This window comes from Squalius cephalus (assembly GCF_949319135.1).
Source record: "Squalius cephalus genome assembly, chromosome: 23".
Classification (NCBI taxonomy): domain Eukaryota; kingdom Metazoa; phylum Chordata; class Actinopteri; order Cypriniformes; family Leuciscidae; genus Squalius; species Squalius cephalus.
This window is the reverse complement of record NC_137144.1, coordinates 10,340,932-10,363,136: the sequence shown is the minus strand read 5'-3', so window position 1 is coordinate 10,363,136 and position 22,205 is coordinate 10,340,932. Positions and strand designations below refer to the sequence as shown.

The window sequence follows — 22,205 nt, the reverse complement described above, 5'->3', positions numbered from 1 at the left end:
TATAATATAAATTATATATAAATATATACAGTATATGTATGCAAATATTTCTTAAATATATACATGCATGTGTGTGTATTTATATATACAAAATAATTATACCAAGTACAAACACATATATTATGTAAACACAAACTTTTATTTTGGATGCGATTAATCGTGATTAATCTTTTCACAGGCCTAATAAAAATATATTCAATAGAAAACAGTTATTTTAAATTGTAATAACATTTTGCAATATTACTGTTTTTAAATAAATGCAGGCTTGGTAAACATAAGAGACTTCTTTTGAGTGGTATGTATTTAAACATGTACAGTATAAGAAGTGAAAAAGAGCTTTCAGTAGCTGTCAGAGTCCTAGAGCCGAAAGACACAACTATTTCAGTAATATCTGGATGAAACTGGGTCAAAATCACGTGTAGCTGAATCTGAAGCATCTCAAAGAATAGTACGTGGTGCTGAATCAATGTGGGCCTGAATCAATGTGGGCCTGAATCAATGTGGGCCGGTGCAGGAATGTGTCAACACGTCATTGTGCAGTATGACATGATATACCTTTGAGACTTATAGTTGTCAGCTCTGAGGGATTGTAGGGATTTAAGATAGTCCATAGGGTACTAATTAAGACCTGAACAGACATTCATGAGTTATGAATGCAGTCAAGTCTAATTTAATGGAAAGTGAAGGTGTAAATTTGTGAGAACAATAGCGGGAAACATGCTTAAACCTCTGAGTCATATCGGTTCCTCAAAGTAATGTGTTTGCAGCAAGTAGCACTTACTGATCAGCAATTACTTAATTGCAATTACCTAATCAGATTCTGGTATTTGTTCATTTACTTTCGACCAATTTTGTTAATTAATTATCAAGATTGATTCAATTATGTCAGCAGCCAGCTAGCAAATACTTAAAATATCCCTCAGTAATCAGCAGCTTGAATGTGCACTTTTTGTATGAAGCCAAATGTAGGATTCACTCAACTGTGACACTTCCATCTCAAGCTGTTTAGAAGAGCAAGAGCATTAATGGAATTGCACTTTTCACCATGTAGGTTGGAAGCTGGAATTCGGGCATGATTCTGTGTTCAGGACTCACTCAGAAATTATACATGGACATAATGCACATTTCAATCTGACAGCATGAGATCACCAAAGTTGATCTCCAACATTTATGTAGCATAAATGATACTATATATATTTTACAGATACAGAAACTATATATATATTATTGTGCGGTTTATTTATCAATGACATGTAGGGCCAGATTTACTAAACAGGGCAAATTAGTGTGTGAGCGCAGTTCCAAAACATGCGAGTAGAAGGTTGTTCGCGTGATCTACTGACGCAGCTGGATCATTTCCATAATGACCAACGCAATCTACCAGGAGCAGCTCAAATTAGCGTCTGGTTTAAGACAGGGGTGGTAAATAATGGTGCAAATACCAGTAAAAGACGAGCGCAAACCTTAGTAAATCACCTTGCGTGATTCAGTGAAATACTCTCCTACCATACATTTTGTGTCTGAAAGGGAAACTCCTACAAATGCATATGCAATAAACTCAGCCGCAAAAATAACCATCTACGCCTTTTCAGCGCTAATTTTTAGTAAATCCTGACAGTAGTTTTTTAACGCCAAAAGAGGGTTTTTTGTTAGTAAATCTGGCCGTTAATGTCATGTAACAATTAACATGTAATTTAGCTATCAGAGCTGTAAGAGCAGATGCATGAGCTGATCAAGTGTAGAAAATCCTCTGAGCTTTGGGTCCAAGATAATGGAGAAATAAATCATGCTTACGGGTGTCTGGCGAGCCATGTATCTCAGCTACAACACTGATAGATCATTGTCAATGTTCGTATGTTCTTTATTGAAATCGCATGCTCACCTGGGCGCTGGAGAAATTATGTACTGTACATCTCAATATGTCTTTACTACATAGATGTATCTGACTCAATCTATATTCTACCGGGAAATTACTAGGTACTAGTAAATCAAGTTACAGCACATGGATAGAAAAAGGCGAAGATAGACAGATCAGTGTGTTCACTGACATTTGTATACCTATCTGCATCTTTTTTTTTTGCAAATGAATGAGCAACAGTGTTTTTTGTTTGTCTTCACAGTATTTATGAACACTGCTATTCCCATTGCAGCGGTTCTCGTTGTAAGTATACAGCATTCAGTCTGATATCTGTTCATATTGAAAGTGTAAACACGGCAGATGAAAAGATCCCGCTTGTTTCAGACGTTCGTGGCTCATGTGCATCTGTCGGATGATGCGGACCTGTCCCCCGCCGTGGCCTTCGCCTCCCTCTCGCTCTTCCATATCCTGGTCACTCCTCTCTTCCTGCTGTCCAGTGTGGTGCGCTCCACCGTCAAAGCCCTGGTCAGGTCAGTTGCACGCTATTGATACAGGGTGAGATAAATAAAATGTAAAATTACATGAAAATTAAATTAAAAGCCGCCACAGTAGGTTTTGAAAAAAGATCCTTTAATCCTGTAAACTCTTTAGATTTTTTTTAAATAATAGTTAAAAAAAAAATTTAACCGTTTATTGACAACATAAAAAAAAGGTTTGCATATGTGTTTTTTTTCCAGTTGTTGAGTATCATATTTGATACATCAGGCTTTTATGATTTATAAAGTATGGTATAGTGAGAATACGTAGCCAGCTCACTCTCGAGGAGGAAAAAACACCTCAATTTTATTAAAATATGCAATTTGGTGCTGTCTCTGATATCTATGTGGCTGAAATTCTTATAGCTTGTCATGTAAATCAATGAGATCTTTAAAACAGTATACAGATTACTTGCATAAAATGCATATAAATATCAGTTGTCACTCTATATCTCCCAATAACAATACTATATGTCTTAGTAGGATGATATTTAAATGCTTAGTTTTATGATCAAATCTCTGTAGTTTCAAAACATTTAGAATAATACAATACAATGATGAGATGAACAAATAAACATTCCTCAAAAATCGTATGTATCATATTTGATACTCATATTTCACCATTATTATTATTTTAAAATTGTGTATGGATAATCAAGTAAACCTAAGTTGCTTCATCTTGAAATATTACTAACAATTTGACATTTATTCTTATGTTTACTTGATAAAAATCGGTAAAGATTTCACAGCAAAAAGACACATGAACCATAAGTTTTAGCAAATTATGCTAATAGGCCTTTTACTTGCTAAAAAATGATAAACTATATATCAGTCAGATAACAGAAGGCATGCATTAGATTGTGTACACCAGGTTTTTGAGCAGTTTTGATCATGTTGATCATTTAGAAGCCTTAGAAATGTGTGTGTCAAGTAGGCTTTATAGGGTTTAACATTCAAATTATTATTTATATTCCCCTTTTTTATAACAGACTCTTTCTGCTGAACCAATTATAGTACAATTTACTGCTTAATTTCTGTGCGGTGTTGTGCGATAGCAAATCTGATATACAGCCCATGACATAGGTTCAGGTTTTACAGGTTTTAATTAACCACCCAGGGATATAATGAATCGTTTCTGTGTGATTCTGGTGTCAATGTGTGTAAATCACTTCAGATCGGCCGTGCGCTGTGTGCGTTTTCCTTTCTCATCGCCGATAGACTCTCCTTTGAAGATGGAAATGTGTGTCTGTCTGTGTGCCTCAGTTTCAATTTCATCAACCCAATGATGTGGAACATATGTTAGAGAGTGCAAGCTGTATATTTAGTGTACAAATCATAAATCAGTGCTGTCTGGATAAATAGGCCATATGTGCCACCGGTCTCAATATATGGCTTGGCACCAGAGGGAAAATGACTGCCCGCTAGTGAACAACATTTTTTTTACGATAGCGCATCAGCTGTTTCCAATTTCTTTTCTACTTTATCTACTTGCAACAATACATTCTAGTCTAGAAAATGAAATGCATCTGTCTGAGGTCTCCAAGTCTCAGGATTTATTTCCTGCATGTTGGATCGTGGTGATAATATTTCAGAGTGGAATTGACTGGCACACAGTAGGCAGTGCAGATTTTCTCACAAAAAAAAATGATTCCCTTTTAGTAAATAGAACTGTTAGTTAAACAGAAGTATACGCTTTGGAAGGGTTATTTTCTAGGAAGGGTGATAGTCATCTCAGAATGTCACTTATTTCTTAATATGTGAACAAATAATTGCCAAACAAGAATTTTGACAGTTGATGTGACTGTATTGTTTTCTTTTGGCCAGTGTTCAGAAGCTCAGCGAGTTTTTCTCCTGTGATGAGATTGGAAGTGAACAGGAGCCCAGAGCAACTATCCTACTCAATTCAACCAATCACAAGTATCAAGCCCTGGTAAGTCAAGGCAGTTCACCATAAAAGCACCATGATACAAAAGCTTGTGTAATAAATAGATAAAGATTAGTTGGTTGGTTTGGTTAATGAAAATGTGACTGAAATTTGTTGCATTCTTGATGTGAATAATATAAATAAATGATTATTAAATAAATAATAAATTAAATTATTTGTAATTAAATAAAATATTTACCAATAAATAAATGTATGTTTTTATTTAATAAATAAATTAAAATGAATAGATAAATAGGTAGGTAGATAGATCCATAGACAGATCCATAGATAGATAGATAGATAGATAGATAGATAGATAGATAGATAGATAGATAGATAGATAGATAGATAGATAGATAGATAGATAGATAGATAGATAGATAGATAGATAGATAGATAGATAGATCCATAGATAGATGGATAGTTGGATAGATAGATCCATAGATGGATGGATGGATGGATGGATGGATCCATAGATAGATGCATAGAAATCCATTATTTTGATTGAAAGTAAACTATTTTTCTTGTTATGAATAGGCCTTGAAGCTTATGCTGCCACGCTTTCAGTAATCCAGCCATATGACTGACTATACATTATTTATGTTTGTAATATCACAATCCTGGTAGGCCTGGAGAGGTTATCAGTGTTGAAGAGGATGTTCATGCTGAGCCTTATTAGATGTGTTGTTTTTCTCACCTCTGTAAAGCCTCTGAAGGTGGTGAACCGTAAGCACCCAGTCAGAGAGGACTGGAACAGCTTTGCCCTTCAGAGCGAGCAAGAGGACGAGCCGCTGGCTGTGGAGGATGAAGATACCTGCATCAAGGTGAGAGATGGGTTATTTCTGCACTCGGGCAGTAAACAAGAATTTCAACTGTGAAGAGCCCTTTGAGAATAGGAATAACTGTCAGTCTCCATTACGTCCATTCTAGATAACAAGTGGATATTTCAGCTGGACTGATGGAACCGCAACGTTGTCCAATGTGGATATTAAGATTCCTTTTGGTAAGTCCTGTCAAAAATAAATCTACATGTGCTGACAATGTTGAGCCATGACACTCGTGTGGCTTCGAATCTGGCTTGTGCTATCACCTGATCTACTAACTCTACTGAATCTACTGAAAATTCGACATTCTAAACTCATATGGAACATTATAGAAGACATTTTGAATAATGTGCAGGCGGCTCTTTTACAAGAAAAAAATTGATGATTGCTTAAGCTCCAAAAGGACATGAAGTATCATAAAAGTAGTCCATATGACTACAATATACAATATATTCCAAGGTTTCTAAAGCCAAGTGATACTTTTTTGTGTGGAAACGAATGAAATTTAAACCATTTTTTTTGTGTGTAAAACTATCCCCTTCACCACATAATCTTCAGTTTCAGTTTGACACACAGATGTGTTTTGTTGCTCCATGAAATCCATGTTTCTTGATTCTTGATTCATTCTCTCTGCAGGCCAGTTAACTATGATAGTGGGCCAGGTGGGTTGTGGGAAATCATCCCTGCTGCTGGCTGCGCTCGGCGAGATGCAGAAGATCTCTGGCACAGTTAAATGGAACAGGTGAGAACTTCTGGAGACTAAAGGCCCATTCACACCAAGGACGATACCTATAAAGATAACTATAAAGTTGTAATAATCATTCTAATTCTATGATAATAGAGAAGTCCACACCGCAAGTACAATGACACAGAGAAACATATGCATTTGCTTAATGTATACTAAAAAATTCTTAAAAAAAAAAGGTTCTTAGGAGATCTCTTATGAACCTTTTTATCATTATTATTATTTAATTAGTTTTTTTATATTTTTATGTATTTCTATTTCTTTATTTTTATTTTAGTTTGTCATTTTAGAACTATTTTAAGTTTTTCATCTAGTGTTTAGATTTTATTTTAGTTTAGCTTTATTTAAATTAACAACACAATTTTAATGCATTTGCTATTTAAACAACGTGGCGCAGGACGTGAAAATGATAACTGCGTCAGGCTGCATTGTGCCGAGTGTATGATAGGACCCCGAGTGTCACAATATAATTATCACTAAGGTTTATTTCCTTCCCCTGTGTCTTTCCTGGTTTAACATTGGGTTGGGATGTGGCAGATTGAATAAAAGATGGGAATTGAAAAGCTCTAATCGATGACCGAACTGGTCACCCTAATTTCCTTCCCCTGGTTGAAGTGATTGGTGTGTTCACTGGATGGAATCCCATTTGCGATGAGAGCTCTTTGAGTCAGTGCGCACACGGAGAGCACTGTGTGCTGAGAATACAATGTAATGAGTAATGCCTTTCATTTACAGCTTGAAATTGCTTTAATGGTGCTGTGGATGTTTTGGGGATTGGTAATTCCTGGAGTCGTTCTTATATAAAGAAATTTTTTTGATAAGGGTCTGTTTAGTGCAGTTCTGTTTTGTACGCTTATATAACTCTATTATCCTCAATCTCTAGGTAATATAAAAGTTTTCTATCGTGCTACCAGCTCTTGTTAACTTTTCAAAGAAGATCTGAACTCATGTGGCTGTTCAGTTCCAGGCTTTTGTAAGACACAGAAAGAGAGAAAGGAAAAATTGGACTGCCGCTGGTATTGATTCCCAATTTTGAGAGCCAAAATTTTTATCGGGATCAGTGGACCCACAAAGAATCAATTTTGGGTGTGATGATTTATGCGAGTCATCATGAAGAATCACATTTCCTTGACATTTTGACAATGTACTATGAAAACAAGCTCTTATAGAATTCAAAACTTCCTAGCCAGGCAAGAAAAAAGGAGCATTTTTTGGAAATAAGATTCAAAAAGGGGCCTAATTTATTAATAATAATAATAATAATAATAATAATAATAAACAATCTTAAGAAAAACAATTCTTTAAAAAAAAGGTTCTTAGGAGATCTCTTATAAACCTTTTTATCATTGTTATTATTTGTTAATTAGTTTTTTTTTTTTTTTACATTTTTTTTTTTTAATAATTTTATTTTAAGTTTTATGTATTTCTATTTAGCTTTATTTTTATTTTAGTTTGTCATTTTAGAACTATTTTAAGTTTTTCATCTAGTATTGTTGATGTATATAATCTATACATCTAGCAACATCTTACCTTTTGGGATTTAAGTGTGAGGCTAGCCTTGCGTCGAGAGATTATTTACAGGATTTAAATACTACTTACATTTTAATACCATTCTTAGGAACTCTTTTGGGGAATGCAAAGTATAAAAGTTAGTTAAATTATAAAAGAGTAGTTTTAAAGAATTACATTCTTAAGATTGTTTCTGTTACATTTTAAGCAGTGCAAGAACTTGGTGAATCCGACCTCTGAACTTTAAGCTTATACAGATGCATCACATGACCCTAAGTATCAAACATTGATGCAACTGGCCAATCACACACAAGCTGCACTTTTCACCACTGTGATCCCAGTGAAACAATCCCGGATCACCTTAAAAAGGTCTTGAATCAAAGGTCACTGAAAAAAAAGGCCAAAATATGTTACTGCATCCTACAATGCCTCAAATGCCAGTAGATCAAGGGTAACAAGGCCATTTCAGAAATACATTAACATTAGAGCGCCAGAAATGCGTCACACACCTGACCTTGGGTCAAACAGAGGCTGCGATGTACCCATCCACCACCATATCAAGCCCTCTTCACAAACGAGTCACCTGTTCTTTAGCCTGTGCTGTCCTACAGGCTATTCATGATTACAATGTTGATTTGGGGCTTGTGTTTTGATGTTCGCACACCCTTTTATGAGACACATCCTGGGTCAAGCACAACACAGATGGGCGTTTGTTCAAGTGCCAGTCCTCCCTGGCAACAACCAAGTAATTGAGCCCAAATCAAAGGGCCTACTTAAGATAACAATGGGATTAGACAGACAACGTGGAACCACTTAAAGTATTTTAGATTAAAATATGAAATATAAATAACCCTGTAGAATAGATGCATCAATAGGATAGAAGCAGTCAGTGAAATGAAAGGGGTCCGTCAGTGAAAGGTTGCCCCTTTGACCCCAAACAAGTACTCTTTAAATGAGTTAAACCTAAATAATGACATCTATTGTAATGGCAAAGACATTTGAAAGGAACTCTAGAGCCCCTTGAGTACCGAGGCTTGTTAATGAGTACACAATGCATTGGCCAAGCATTTTTCTACATGCACAATGACAAATAAGATTAATTATCCACGTGCGATATTTGAGAACGCTATGAGAATCATCTCCGATATTCAAATGGTTTACATGGTACGTGTGCCCAGTATGGCTAGGCTAGCTGAGGGTGAAGCTTATGTTTTCTAAAGATAGACTACAAAGCCTTAAGGCACAAAATATCTCCTTGAACAGTCGTCAACTCTTCGAGTCTTGAAAAGCCCATGTTTATACAAACAGTAAAATGACTGCGTTGACTGGGTGTTGTCTAATTGTTGTCTAAAGGAAATGGTTTTTACGTGTTAATGTTCATGTTGGGTTCGACATCTTTTGGCTGATGATCAGAGACTAACAGGCGCTGTGACAAGAAAAGCTCTCTTTTATCTGAATCGTTTATCACACAAATGTCCACATAAATTACTCTCAAAGCTTCTAATCTCAACATGTCATGTCCTAAACATCAGAAATAAGACTTCGCGGAAAGTAATAGATAAGCTAAATAGTCTTTGATCGCTGACATTTGTTGTCTGTAAATATTTACTGTTTTTATTTGTATTTTTAGTAAACTATTTTGCTTTGTATTAAAGAGATCACAGACAGATTACTCTACACGCTAATAATTATGTTTTTTTAACAGCTAAAGAACACACGATTGCAGAATTTTCTGTATTGTTTAAGCTTGTTTCTCATAAACAAGGCCACAAGAGTATCAACATCTCTTTTTATCTCGATCATTTATCAAACAACTGTTATCTGCACAAATAATGACTTTAAAACAGCTATAAATGTCAACATGTCCTATACACAAGTCTGTGACACAATGTAGTGATCATTATTTTAGAAGTAAATCAACAAGCAAATTTCTTTTTAATTACATTTTTTCCCGATTTTTTTTCGTAAACACGATTATATAATGTTTAATATTTAATGCAATATTTAAATATAAAAAAATACGATTTTTTTTTCATAAATAATTCAAGGTTCTATAATTTTCTGTATTATTAAAGTTTGTAAAATTATGATATTGACAGTTGAAAGTGAAACTACTCTTAAAAAAAAAAAAAAAAAACAGATGAAGGGGTCGGGGGTCATTTGGGGGGTTTTATGAATGCACTGACAGGAGCCCCTTGAAAGTTTTACTTAGGGCCCCCAGAAGTCTTGGACTGGCACCGTTTGGCACCTCTACAAATCCTATGTCATGATTTAAAAAATTTCAGTAATTATATATTGCCACACAGTGGCTAATTACATCTCAGTATGGTGTGTAAAAAATCACTTTCCTGGACCCGCGTACGTCATCTGCTTTCTTCAGTTGTCCATCATGTGGATTGACAGTTTACAATACATTAGCATTAAAACAATGACTAAGAAGATATAAAGAAGGTGAAAATATTCAAAACACGTTGCAGTAAGACTTCAGCCTCTTAAATTGACATGTTGAGTCCTAGATTAACTACAAAGCCAACATGGGAAAACATTAAAGAGTACTCTATATTATGGCTTTAAATGTGCCTTAGTATTTTCTTTCTTTCTTTTTCTTTTTTCCAGTTTTGAAAGGACAGAGCATAAGAGCTACAAATGCAGCGGATGCCTTCAGGAAGCAGAAAAGCTCTTATTTATATTACTGTTGACTTTTCAAGGACATTTGTTTTGTTTGTTTAACCACAGAGCTATAGCAGTGGCACTTTACGGATTTTATTTTGCACGCCATTGTATCTTGCCTTTCAGAATCCTTGCAATATTAATACGCCATGTTTATCATTCACTGGAATCTCTTAGAAATGTAAAATAGCAATTAAATCATAAGATAAATGATTTATTACTGATTTTAGCTCTGATTTCATGTTCACAGTCCTTGACTGTTTTTTTAAGTGATTATTTTTCAGCACAGTTTATCACAATCTATTCACATCACCATCTTTGTCATGTTCATTTCTCTTCCTTTAGTTATAAATTTTCTGTGTATTATTTTGCAGACTGCCCACTCTGGATGGAGATGGAAGTGAAAGGTAGGTTCTGTTTCATTACAAAGCTGCAAAACACAAGCACAACCATTTATCCCATCCCACAGAGTGCCCGTTAATTACTGTGTACACACGATGAGGGTGTGTGGATGTGTCCCGTCATGCTGTGCAGCGCTGATCCTTTTCTCTGTGGTTTGTTGGCTTGGCAAAATCCCTCGGCTTTGCTCTTCTGTTCTCTGTACTTCCTCAGTTACTTTGAGGTTTATTCACTTATGAGGTTCCAAATAGGTTAGGAATACTGCCTTGCTGCATATATAAAAATGACTGAAAATGATTGTCTGCATGTGCAGCTGAATTTACGGAGCTCTTAAAGGGACATGGTGTTGGGACAAAAATTATATGGAAGGAAAAATTGCATTTCAATGCTTTTGCACGCAAAACTTTTGTGCTGCTAGAGAAACATGGTGCTCTCTTCAAAAGTTTTGCGATCCCTGGAGAAACGTTGTTGGTTTTTTGTGAGTGAATGCAAAACTGATGATGAAAAAAATATAAGGTGGGAGGAAGAACTATATTTCAGTGCATTTGCGAGCGAAATCAGTGTTTTTTTGGGGGGAATGAACAAAACAATGCAAAAGTTTTGCAAATTAATGCAAAGTTTATTGGGGAATGCAACAATTTTGCGTGAGAACACACATTTTTGCGAGCGAAAGCAATGTTTCTTGTGGGAACGCAGAACTTTTACAAAACAAGCAAAAGTTTTTCAAAATAATGCAAAGTTTCTCGGGGAATGCAAATATTTTGCAAGAGAACAATTTTTTGTGAGTAAATACAAAGTTCCCTTTCAGTCGGTCACGTTCAAATTACGTCTCAGGGAATGAGGATTACGTAACCAAGACGTTTCTTGGGGAATTCACAACTTTTGAGAGAGAACACAAATTTTTGCAAGCAAATGCACAAATCTTAGGGAGCGCAAAACTCTTGTTCGATATAACATCTTTGCAAGCAAAAGTAATGTGTCTTGGGGGAACTTTGTACAAAACAAAGCAAAAGATTTGCAAATGAATGCAAAATTATTGGGGGCTGCAAAACTTTTGCGAGAACACATTTTTGCCAGCGAAAGTTTCTTGGGGAACGTGAAAAATGCAAAAGCATTGAAATTTGTACCTCCATCTTGTATTTTTTCCATAATTATGTCCCCTTCTATTAATGCTCAGTTCATTCTAATGTTAGCATATTAGCTAATCTAACAAGTCGATAGCTGTGTATCAAAACCTCAAGCTATTAATATATGTCAGTCTAGTCAGGCTGCTCACTAGGTTTTGAGACGGTTGTTGTTTTGACCACTTTTTATATGGTAAGCGGAGCAAGGACAGAAAATGATGAGAAAACCAGATTGGGAAATGACACCAGCTGGATATGTGTGGCTTGTATGTGCGCTACATGTTAGCTTTTACACTTTTATGTTAGCATTTACACTTACCGCTAAGCCATGGCTCCAACAGAGACAGCTGTAGTTTTAATGGTTCTCTTATCTACTGTAATGGGCGGACTCATTTGGTTTGTCTGTTAAATACGCAAACTCTGTAGGGAATAGCTATTAAAAAGCATTTTCCTTTAAAGTCGACAGTTGGTGCTGGTGATTAAATGTGCTAGCGTCCCCCTGGTCATCAATAAAACAACACGCGCTGTCACAGTGTGTGAATGTGGGTGTGTGAGAGTGTGTAGGTGTCTGTCCTTTACTTGGCAATTGAGCTGGAATGGCAAGCCAAGAATAGACGTCTCTTATTACTGTTGGCAGCACTCAGTATGTCATACATTACAAAGCCAAGGTGTATTATTACCGGACATGAGACATCTGTTATTTCATTTAATTCACTGAAATGAAAAAGAAATTTTGATACTTCAAAAAACACCACATGGTTTATATATTAAAAAAGGGTTATTTCCTAACTACAAGCCTTCTTTATGGCCAGTCTTTCCAATAAAGCTTGACAACCAATTACAATCCATTCTTGTCACAGCTCAAATAGAAAATGGTAATGTTTGGAATGGAATACTAGCATTATGCATACTGTGCAGAATACACTCTGTATATGTTTACGATTTAAAAATGTATGTGAAACAGTATGCATTATGCAATAGAAAGCATTTTAAACTGTCTTTAAAGAAGTTTTGCGAGTGAACGCGAAGTTTCTCGGGGGAACGCAAAACATTTCATCTCATTTTTTCCCCCCACCACCATGTCCCTTTAGGGGCTCCGTATATTCATGATGTTGGTCCACCAGTAAATAAACATTGAAATGCTGCTGGGTTGGTTTTCATGTTAGAACTAAATTTTGTATTCAGTTTTGTGTAAAAATGACAACTTTTGGTAAGACTGTATTTTAAAAAAAAGACTTGTTAAAAATGAGTTGATTTTGCTGATCAATTAATTTTATTTGAAATAGAAGGTTAAGCAATAAGCACAGTTAAAACAGTTTCACAGTATTTCATGCAGTACACTTTGTTATAACACTTTTTACACAAAATTAGTGTGCTATTTCAAACATAGCCTTGAATCGTTTTCAGATATCATTATGCACCTCTCTATATAAATACTCCTATAAAACATGGTATTTTTCTGCTTTCTATATGTTCTCAAGGACAACATGACATTACAAGCCCTGTCTTTCTCCCTGTACTCATCCCTATATAAATGTTCATTGGGTCAGCTGCACTGCATTGCGATTCCCCCATACATGATTACACTGCACTTCATCAGCCTCCTATTACATGGCATCAGCAGCAGTGCTTCATGTCTAATGTGAAGCCCGGTGGTGCTGAGAGACATGTACGGCAGAGGTCACTGTGATCTGCTCGGCAATGATTGTGTGCGTAAATGTCTTTTTATGATACTTTAGGGGAGTCTCTTAAAGTGGTATTTATGTATTTGTGTTTTTTTAGCCCCACAGGTGCAGCTGCAGAGGAGGATATCAGGTGTGTAAACAAGTGCACACACACACACACACACACACACTCGGTTTCACTGTGTTGGTCGGGACTATTCTATTCCCTAACCATAAATCTACCCATTACAGAAAACAGTCTGTTTTTTACATAAAAAAGTAGTATATTAATTAATACATTTACCTTATGTAGGTGATTTCAGGTTTTACTATCTTTGTGGAGACATTTGGTCCCCACAATTTAATATAAACCTGTATACACGCACACACACACACACGCTATATGCCACTTGAGACTATATACTTCGTATGTAATATTTATGCGAACATCAAAAAACGAAGCAATCAGAAAGGTTCATGTTTTACCTTAGGACATGGATACTACATCTAACTGTTTGTTAGAGCACACGGTACATTTTAAAGGAACCGTTCACAAATGATCATTTTAACTCATGTCGTTCCAAACTTATATACTGACATGTAAGGAAAAAATGTATATCATGGCCACTAATTAACAGTTCGACTTCCTAATACGTCAGCCCGTTTCACTAATTCTATCCCTCATTTTAAAGGTAGGGTAGGCAATTTCTGAGAGGCTAGCAATAGCAAGCTAGCATTGAAAGCATAAGATCCCACCCTCCCTTCAGAGTGTTTACAAAGCTACGCCTCCTTCAATACACAAACGCGCACAATTAACGCACGTTAACGTTATCGCTCACGTTAAATGACCTCATGTCTCAAAGCATGTAACATTACAATAATTATGAACATAACTTACAGAGCTCTTACTTGTACGACCTGACTTCTGCAGATTCATTTTGACGTTGATAGTGTTGAGATCGAAACGCAAAATTCAGAGTTAATTAGTTCTCTTGTTTTACAATTTGTGGCCACATTGTAATAATAAATTGTTCCCATGTTTTAGTTTAATCAAAACAAGGGAACAAACTAGTACAACGTGGCCACGATTTACTAAAATTAAAAAATTTATAAGGAAAGACAAGTACTTTGTTTAGGCTTGGCTTGTAGGGAATTCCAAACCTGCGTATATTCAAACGCACATAACTATAGAACCCATTCTAAATGCGCATGTGAACGCCATCAGCGTTTCTCACAGGTTCGCGTTTAAAGTCTGTGTAGAGAGAATGGTGTCGTCTTAGCGGCCCCTAATTTAATAACAAATGATCGTTGCGACGGAAGCAAATCAATCAAAACTAACTTTAGATGGAAAATAACTTAACTCTGCTATAAAGCCAAAACAATCTCTGTTACCTTAAATTATACGCTTATCTCTGTAAAGCTGCTTTGAAACAATCTACATTGTTAAAAGCGCTATATCAATGAAGATGAAGATGACTACTAAATTGAACGGATTAATAAGTCGTGGAAAAGAATTCTTAATAAGTGGCCACAATTCAACTAAAACGAGAGAATGAATTCATTTGTGGCGATGTCCGCACGCCGTGTGCGGGGCTCTGCATTTAATATGTTATTATTTTTTGGAACAAAATTTGCACTAACAAGCCAAATTTTACAGTATTTTATTGTTATTAACGAAAACTGAAATAAAAATAAATTAAAGCAAGAAATGTATATAAAAATCACAAAAGTACATGACAAAATTACTAAAACTTAAAATAAATCTAAAATGAAATTATAAAAGTAAAAGCTAATTCAAAATATTAATAAATACTGACACTAAATATAACATACTTTAATAGTATATAAATAACACTAAAATAACCTAATAATCACCACACCAAACAACAATTCATAGTGACCAGCAATAAGGGGGAAAAAAACATAAATCCCATAAAAGTTACTACTTTTGTGCCATATTTAAGCTTTGTGTAAGTAGAAGATGACATTTAAGATGTTATTTACTAAATAAATAAGGTGCCTATGGTGCAGGTTGAGCTTGACTTGAGATCTAGAGTTCATGCCATGGGTTTATAAACAACAGCATTCGGGTTTGGAACAACATGAGGTAAATTATGACAGAATTATAATTTTTTTGGTGACCTTTAAATTATAATTCTTAGTGTAGATTAAAAAAAAAAAAAAAAAGCTTGAACAAGCCTTTCTTTTATATTTAAGAGCAACATTGGTGTTGTGAAGGAGATCACTGATGTTATGGCAACCCCTCTGACAGGAAAAGAGGTGCTGTGGCATACGCTTCCCAGAAGCCCTGGCTCCTAAACACCACACTAGCGGAGAACATCACTTTTGAGATGCCTCTAATAAAGCAAAGGTAAATGAACTTCATGTACTTTCTGCCCACACAATAATATTACAAAAACGCCACCATATGTCGACTGGGTACAACATTTGTGCCAAATGTGCCTTCCGTACCCATTAACCCGTGTCTAGCACCCTGTCGCCATGGTGATGTACAAAAGTCAAGTGTTTACCATTCTTTTTTTGTCTCGTTTATATTACCCAGTGTCCATTTGTCAATAGAAATGCGTCCTCTTTCTCCGTCTGACATGCAATCATTCTCGCCTCTTTAAATTTTAGTATAAATATTAACAGTCATGAGACAGACGTAGCCCTGAGTAAGTGTTGCTCTGTAAGTCGACGCTTCTCATGATCTCTGTTGTATATTCACCTTCCCTGGAGCCTCAACAGCTGGCTGAGGTGTCTGTACTCAAAGTACACGAGGACACAATCTATGTTTACAGTCCGCTTATATTGTTGAGGCGCGGTCCCATTAGCAAAATTTCAGTGAAATTGTCTAGTGAAAAAGTAAACTGTTGATAATGTAGTGGTGTATGAAGCTCTGTTCACACATAAGCAGCATTCTGTTGGTCAATGCACAAATTTGCATGACAAATTAAACACAATGTGAAAACTGCGTGGGGAAAAGGTTTCCCGATTATGCAGCTTCCTATTAAAAATACAGTATTTTGCCAGGAATTTTTTTGCGAGTAATGTTTAATGTAACCACACTTTGGTTAAAGCAACACTATGTAACATTTTTTACCTTAAAATAATGTTTCCAAAATCGTTTCAGTGGTTCATCAAGTCGTAACAGGGTGAAAGGGACTTATGCCTCCGCTTTGCGGTCCTTTATCTGCTATAACCACACTATGTAAGACTGCCAGATCGGGTCGTGTTTCTGTAGTTCTAATGAGACATAAGAAAACTACAAATCTGACTTGCTTTACGGCAAGTGTTATAATAGTCATTATTTTGTTTTTTCTTCGTTTCTGATGTCGCAATACATCATACTTTCATAAAATCATGCATCATACTCTACCTTGTCTGTGGACATCGTTCATGCCAAAGCCGGTGCTGGATAAACAGTGGGCGTGCATGCGACAGTAGGCTAAATGATTATACAGAGGTAATGGACAATTCCGCTTCCAACCTGTAGGGGGACCGCAGAGGAAAAGTTCCATAGTGTTGCTTTAAGGTTTCTTACACTAATTCAATTTTTCATGACCATTTTTCCACTTTCCAATTAAACTGGCTGTTTCTGTCATACCTTTAATACTTTTATATGTAAATGTTCTCTGTTATGATAGGCTAATCATTTTATTGTAAGTTTTGTCCTTACCAAGCACAAGCCCTGAAAAGTGAAGCCAAAACGTCTCGATCGCCCCCCGGTGACTGGTCCTAGTATAGGTCATAAGCCCCTCCTCCCCGTGTTATTCAACGGGACGTGAGACCAACTAAACAATTAAATTACACTTCAAATATCTTTTTTCCAAAGGTGGTTTCTTTCATTTGCTGTCGTTTTTATCATGCTGATGTAAGTTCAAGTGTCTGTTTCAAAAATAAGTTGGGTTTTAGTTAGTTACGCGATGCGGTGGTGTAACGTTATGATTGACAGCTGTGATTGACAGGTTCTCTGAGCGAAGTAGTCACTGAAGCACCAACGGACATTTTTTTCGGGATCTTCGGAGGACTGAGGAGATTGTATTTACTTTATTTTAATAAGCCTCTTGTCGTACTGCAATCAATTTTCAAAAAAGTGTGCAGAATCCACTCTCCCGACGAGAGTGAGGGCGGAGCGTTGATTTCGCGGCTTTAGTTCCTGCTCACGACTGCGCAGGTCTGGTCCCGAGATCGCTACTGCGCAGACTCAAGTTCCCAATATGTCAGCGCCATATCGGGACACTGGCGGCTTCAGTTTTCATCAATGGAAGAGAGCGAAGGGGCGTCGTCCATCTTTTTTTACAGTCTATGGTCCTAACTAACTGCGATCACGTTGAGCTAAAGGATATTTTGCCAGTCTATTGGGTAGCTCCGCCCACAAAGAAATCTAATTAGTCGACAGTCCCATATAATACTGCTGTAAATTAGGGTAATTTTACACGACAACGATATGCTTAAAACTGAGACGTTTCTCCTTTGAGTTTTCCTCGTACAGATTGTCAAAACGATACCTATTTAAACGGATTAGTAAAAACGACTAAAAACCTTGTATTCTGCTGCCAGGCCATTAGATGGCGATGAAACACTATAGATTGAACACGTGATACGCATGTGCATGACGTCATCGTCTTCAGAGAATCACGTTTTTATTGTTTACACGGAGAACATTTTCAAAAACTTGCACTTTGAAACCCGTTTTCAAAAGTTTGCGTTTTCAGGCACCCAAAACGCTGTTGTCGTGTAAACGAATGGCCAAAACGCATAGAAAGTTTTACTTTTTTTGTGTGTGTGTTGAAAACGGTGTGGTGTAAACAGCCCCTCAAACATCACAAATTGACTGTTTGGTTTTCATTGTGTTGTGTACAGTTTCACATTATTGTGGACAGGCATTCTTGAAGTCTTGTAGAAATGGAGGTAGCGACTTTTCTTTCGTATTGTGACGTAAAGATGAGAGAAACTGATTATCGCAAAAGGAAAACGTAGGGTGGAGACTTTTTCAATCCATCGGTTACTGATTGGATTTTGAGATGAGTGTTGCATTGAAAATGGTTGCAGATCTTAATGTGACCTTGCAGTCTATTGTAAGAAAGGGGTGGGTTAAAGAAGGCTAAATGATTGGAGGAATCTGGCATACGTCACCAGAGAGAATTCTGATGTTTGACCGGAAGATCCAGCTATGACATTTTAATTTAAAAAAAAGTCTAATCTTTTACACAGAATCAATAACATGCATTTAGAAAAGTGTTTTTTTTATTTCATGCTGACTTTTATATGTAAAGGATCTCTGTTATGATTGGCTAATCTCTATGTACTATCAAATTTTACACTATTATCATCTTATTCTAAATTTTGACAGTCTATTGAGTATCTTCACCCACAAAGAAATCTCATTGGTCAACTGTCCCATTTAGTATTTCTATATACTAAACATTACAAATGTTCTGACTGCCGGTGATTGTGTCATGTAAATTTTTACATTGTGGGCAGGCAATTTATCAAAAACTTGCGCATTGTTCGGACACCGAGATTTCAATAAATGACCCGAGGGAAATTTGGAGGGAAATTTATGGTCTAGTCCCAAATGGCATTCTTAGGTGGCTTTTATTTATTTATTTTTTTTATTTTTTTTTGCATTTGTCTGTAATTTTAATATCGGTTCAAATGCTTTAAGCACTATTATATCAATGACAGAGTCCATGCAGAGAATCAGTAATTTATTATTAACCACGAATTTTATTTCAACATCAATATTTAAAAAAGTAATAAAGATAGATTACCACGGAGTGTTAAGTGTCTAGCCAGCTGTGCTTCTGTCTCATCTTTTGTTGTGTCCAGGTATAAGGCAGTAATTGAAGCATGTTCTCTCCAGCCGGACATCGACATCCTGCCTCAGGGGGACCAGACAGAGATCGGAGAGCGGGTCAGTGTGCCGCCTATGTGACTCTTGTGACGCATTTCGTTACCAGCCATCTGGAATGAACTGCATATGGTTGAGTTTCAGTTGATGTGTCATATTGAATTCCACTAATAAACGTACATATTTAGTTTGAGACATTCTCGTGATTTAGTAGCTAGGTAGCCGTTAAAAGACCGCTGCCTCGTTGTTCACTCTCGCTCATTCAGGTTTTTAGCTCAGGTCACATTTAAGGCAGCTTGATGTTGTAAATGGCTTTCAGGTTGTAACTAAAAGCCTCATTTAAAGAGTGTCGGCCAAGTCAACATGATCAATCCACATGCCATTTGTTTGTGTAATGGTTACCTTAACAATTTCTACTACCTTCCTCCTACTTTTTGAGGATTTTAATCAGTACAGCCTTGCTGTTAACTTTCCTCTTCCTATTCGTTCTTCTTTCCAGGGCATTATTCTTTCTGGAGGCCAGAGGCAGCGAATCAGTGTGGCTCGAGCTCTTTATCAAACCACCAATGTGGTGTTTTTGGTAAGTTGAGAACCATCTACACACAAAAAGTAAGAAGTGAGACTTCAATTCATTTTTTTATTTTTTTTTATCATAGGATGATCCTTTCTCAGCACTGGATATTCACCTGAGTGATCATCTGATGCAGGAGGGTATTCTTAAACTACTGAGAGAGGAGAAGAGAACGGTGGTGCTCGTGACACACAAACTGCAGTATCTCCCTCACGCAGACTGGGTACTTCATATGCAAATGCACTTATACAAACTTCTTCCCCTATTAAACAGTTGGTCATACTTTTGATGGGTAGATCTGGTTTAAAAATGCTCTTAGGCAGAACAGCAGACCTTGACCTCTGACTCTTCTCTGTTTTTTTTTGGAAAAAGAAGAGTGAAAATGCAAAGACATTATTGAATGGGTGAGCTCTGAGATGTCGAAGCCTAATTTAAAAGTCAAATCTCACAAAGCTTGAGTTATACTTATGAATTATTCACCTTCATTCATCATCTGCCATCTACCCGCTGAACCTATAGAAATTATTTCAGAGGACCCTCTTAACGTATTTTATTTATAGTCCAATGCAAGAGTCTGTTGTAAAGGATTGATTAATTAATTTAGTTTCTGTCACGTTTTCAACTGCAAATCCTACTGAAACAATTCATTATACATTGAATTGAGCAAAATAGACCATCTGGTCTGCAGAAAGAAAAAAAAATCAAATTAAATCCCCATTTGGCCACTGTTTGTAGAATCAAACTGCTGACCAAACCAAAGCCATTCAATCAAAATAAGGTCACTCCAGGTTTAGAATAAGCAAATAATTATCTTCTTTTACCTATCCTGATATTGTTTTTCACAGACAAGAAATGTTCCACATTCAGACACTGGTTTGAGGGGGGGAAACGATACCTTATAATATTCAACACAAGCACAAATGCACTACTCAGTCTCTGAAATACTTCTTCCAATGCATCAAACACCTCCTCAGTAGCAGTGGGCGGAAACAATACTTTAAAAAAAGTAACATTACATTTTAGCGTTAATTTGAATAAAAGTAACTAGATATTTTAAAAATGTACTACATCTTTTTATTGAAAGGAACATGATTCAATTAATGCATTTTTTTTTTTTTAGAATGAAAGCACTGTGATTGACTTTTGCAATTATTTATTTAACTGAAAACATTTTTTTTTTTTTTTAAAGGAAAATTGCAGTTTCGGTACAAGTTTAGCTAAATGGACATTTGTGGCATAATGTTGATTACCACAAAAAATGGCTGAATTTTTGTAGGATTTAAAATAAAATCTTGTGATCATTCTTTTGAAACAGTGGGTTATTTAATGATTACAAATGTGCCCTATTCATTTCCATTGTTTTGCTTTTGTTTCCAGCAAAACATCCTTAATACAAGATAAATTTACTTTAGAAGGTACATTTTGGATATTGAGACTTAAGAGAATATATACCTAACCAGAGAAAGCTTACAGGCACTGTGCATTTTCATGAAACTCATGAAATTTTTACAGTTCTCAAGCCAATTTGATGTCATCCTAAACCTTGTTTTTATTAGAAATGAATGAGGCCCCTTGTCTCTCTGACCCTGGCTCTGGGTGATGAATTGCTTTGTTAAAGTGTTCCTCCTCCTGGCACTCAATAAACCACCAGCAGTCAAGAGTTTTTAAACTCCCTGTTATTTAGACATAGCTGACAGATAGAAAGGGACAGGCTTGCCTTTAAATATTGGCTTTACTTCTCATGGGACATTCAAAACGTAAACCTTCTTTTTTTATGTGGTGTCAGGGGCTTGTCAGGAGAATGAAGTAATAATTGAATGTTTGTTGTTTATTTGTAGATAATTGCGATGAAAGACGGCAGCATACAAGCAGAAGGAACGTTGAAGGACATCCAAAACTCTCAGCCTGAGCTCTTTGAGCAGTGGAAGAGCCTGATGCACAGACAAGACAAAGAATTTGAGAAGGTAGTCTGCAAAAAAATAATGAGATACTAGAAGAAGCGATTTAAAGGGCAAGTTCATTTGTTTAGCTTTGTGAAGCCAAATACTCACTTGACCTTTTTGTTGACATTTGTTTGAATTGAAAACCAATCTCTAGGTTTATACTAAAAAAACAGCTTGGCAATCAAGAAGACATGACACGGTGGATACACTAAGTGGGACTTAGACTTAGACAAAAAAGTGACTGTTATAAACTCAAGTCTCTGAACAAGTGTTTATATGCCATCTAGTGGCCAACACAACTGTCAAATAACTGTCTAAAATGTCTTTACGTGTCCAAAAATACATTTGATCTACACAACTGTGTGTTAAAGATCAAACAGCAATGAAGTACCTAAAGGAACTGTGTTGGGCCCCTTCCAGTTCTTCTTTCACATGATATATCATGCAGTATTTGGTCCAAACTATCAGGAGATATTCTCAGATGACCCGTTCCATATAGACTTAGATCTGTCAACATTTGCAGGAGGATGTTCTTGCAGAACAGGTCACTGTTATCCAGTGTCCTTTTTTAAGAGACCCAA

The 22,205-nt window shown here is 36.2% G+C and overlaps 1 protein-coding gene and 1 long non-coding RNA gene across 4 annotated transcripts in view; one reads left to right on the top strand and one right to left on the bottom strand.

Annotated features, from left to right (window-relative positions):
* abcc8 (ATP-binding cassette, sub-family C (CFTR/MRP), member 8) overlaps window positions 1-22,205 on the top strand; it is a 73,250-nt gene that overhangs the window by 30,092 nt on the left and 20,953 nt on the right. For all 3 annotated transcript variants that reach the window (XM_079859955.1, XM_079859954.1, XM_079859956.1), the window contains 13 exons: window positions 2,121-2,161; window positions 2,243-2,388; window positions 4,219-4,324; window positions 5,026-5,142; window positions 5,249-5,321; window positions 5,779-5,884; window positions 10,441-10,473; window positions 13,372-13,404; window positions 15,526-15,624; window positions 19,089-19,173; window positions 19,610-19,690; window positions 19,767-19,904; window positions 21,520-21,645. In XM_079859955.1, coding sequence (XP_079716081.1) covers window positions 2,121-2,161; window positions 2,243-2,388; window positions 4,219-4,324; window positions 5,026-5,142; window positions 5,249-5,321; window positions 5,779-5,884; window positions 10,441-10,473; window positions 13,372-13,404; window positions 15,526-15,624; window positions 19,089-19,173; window positions 19,610-19,690; window positions 19,767-19,904; window positions 21,520-21,645 — 1,184 coding nt within the window. The remainder of the gene's footprint in view (window positions 1-2,120; window positions 2,162-2,242; window positions 2,389-4,218; window positions 4,325-5,025; window positions 5,143-5,248; window positions 5,322-5,778; window positions 5,885-10,440; window positions 10,474-13,371; window positions 13,405-15,525; window positions 15,625-19,088; window positions 19,174-19,609; window positions 19,691-19,766; window positions 19,905-21,519; window positions 21,646-22,205) is intronic.
* On the bottom strand, window positions 123-12,137 carry LOC307151807. The gene is made up of 3 exons (XR_013819932.1): window positions 11,909-12,137; window positions 5,016-5,132; window positions 123-2,400 (listed from the first exon to the last, which is right to left on the bottom strand). It is a non-coding gene; the product is annotated as an uncharacterized lncRNA (long non-coding RNA).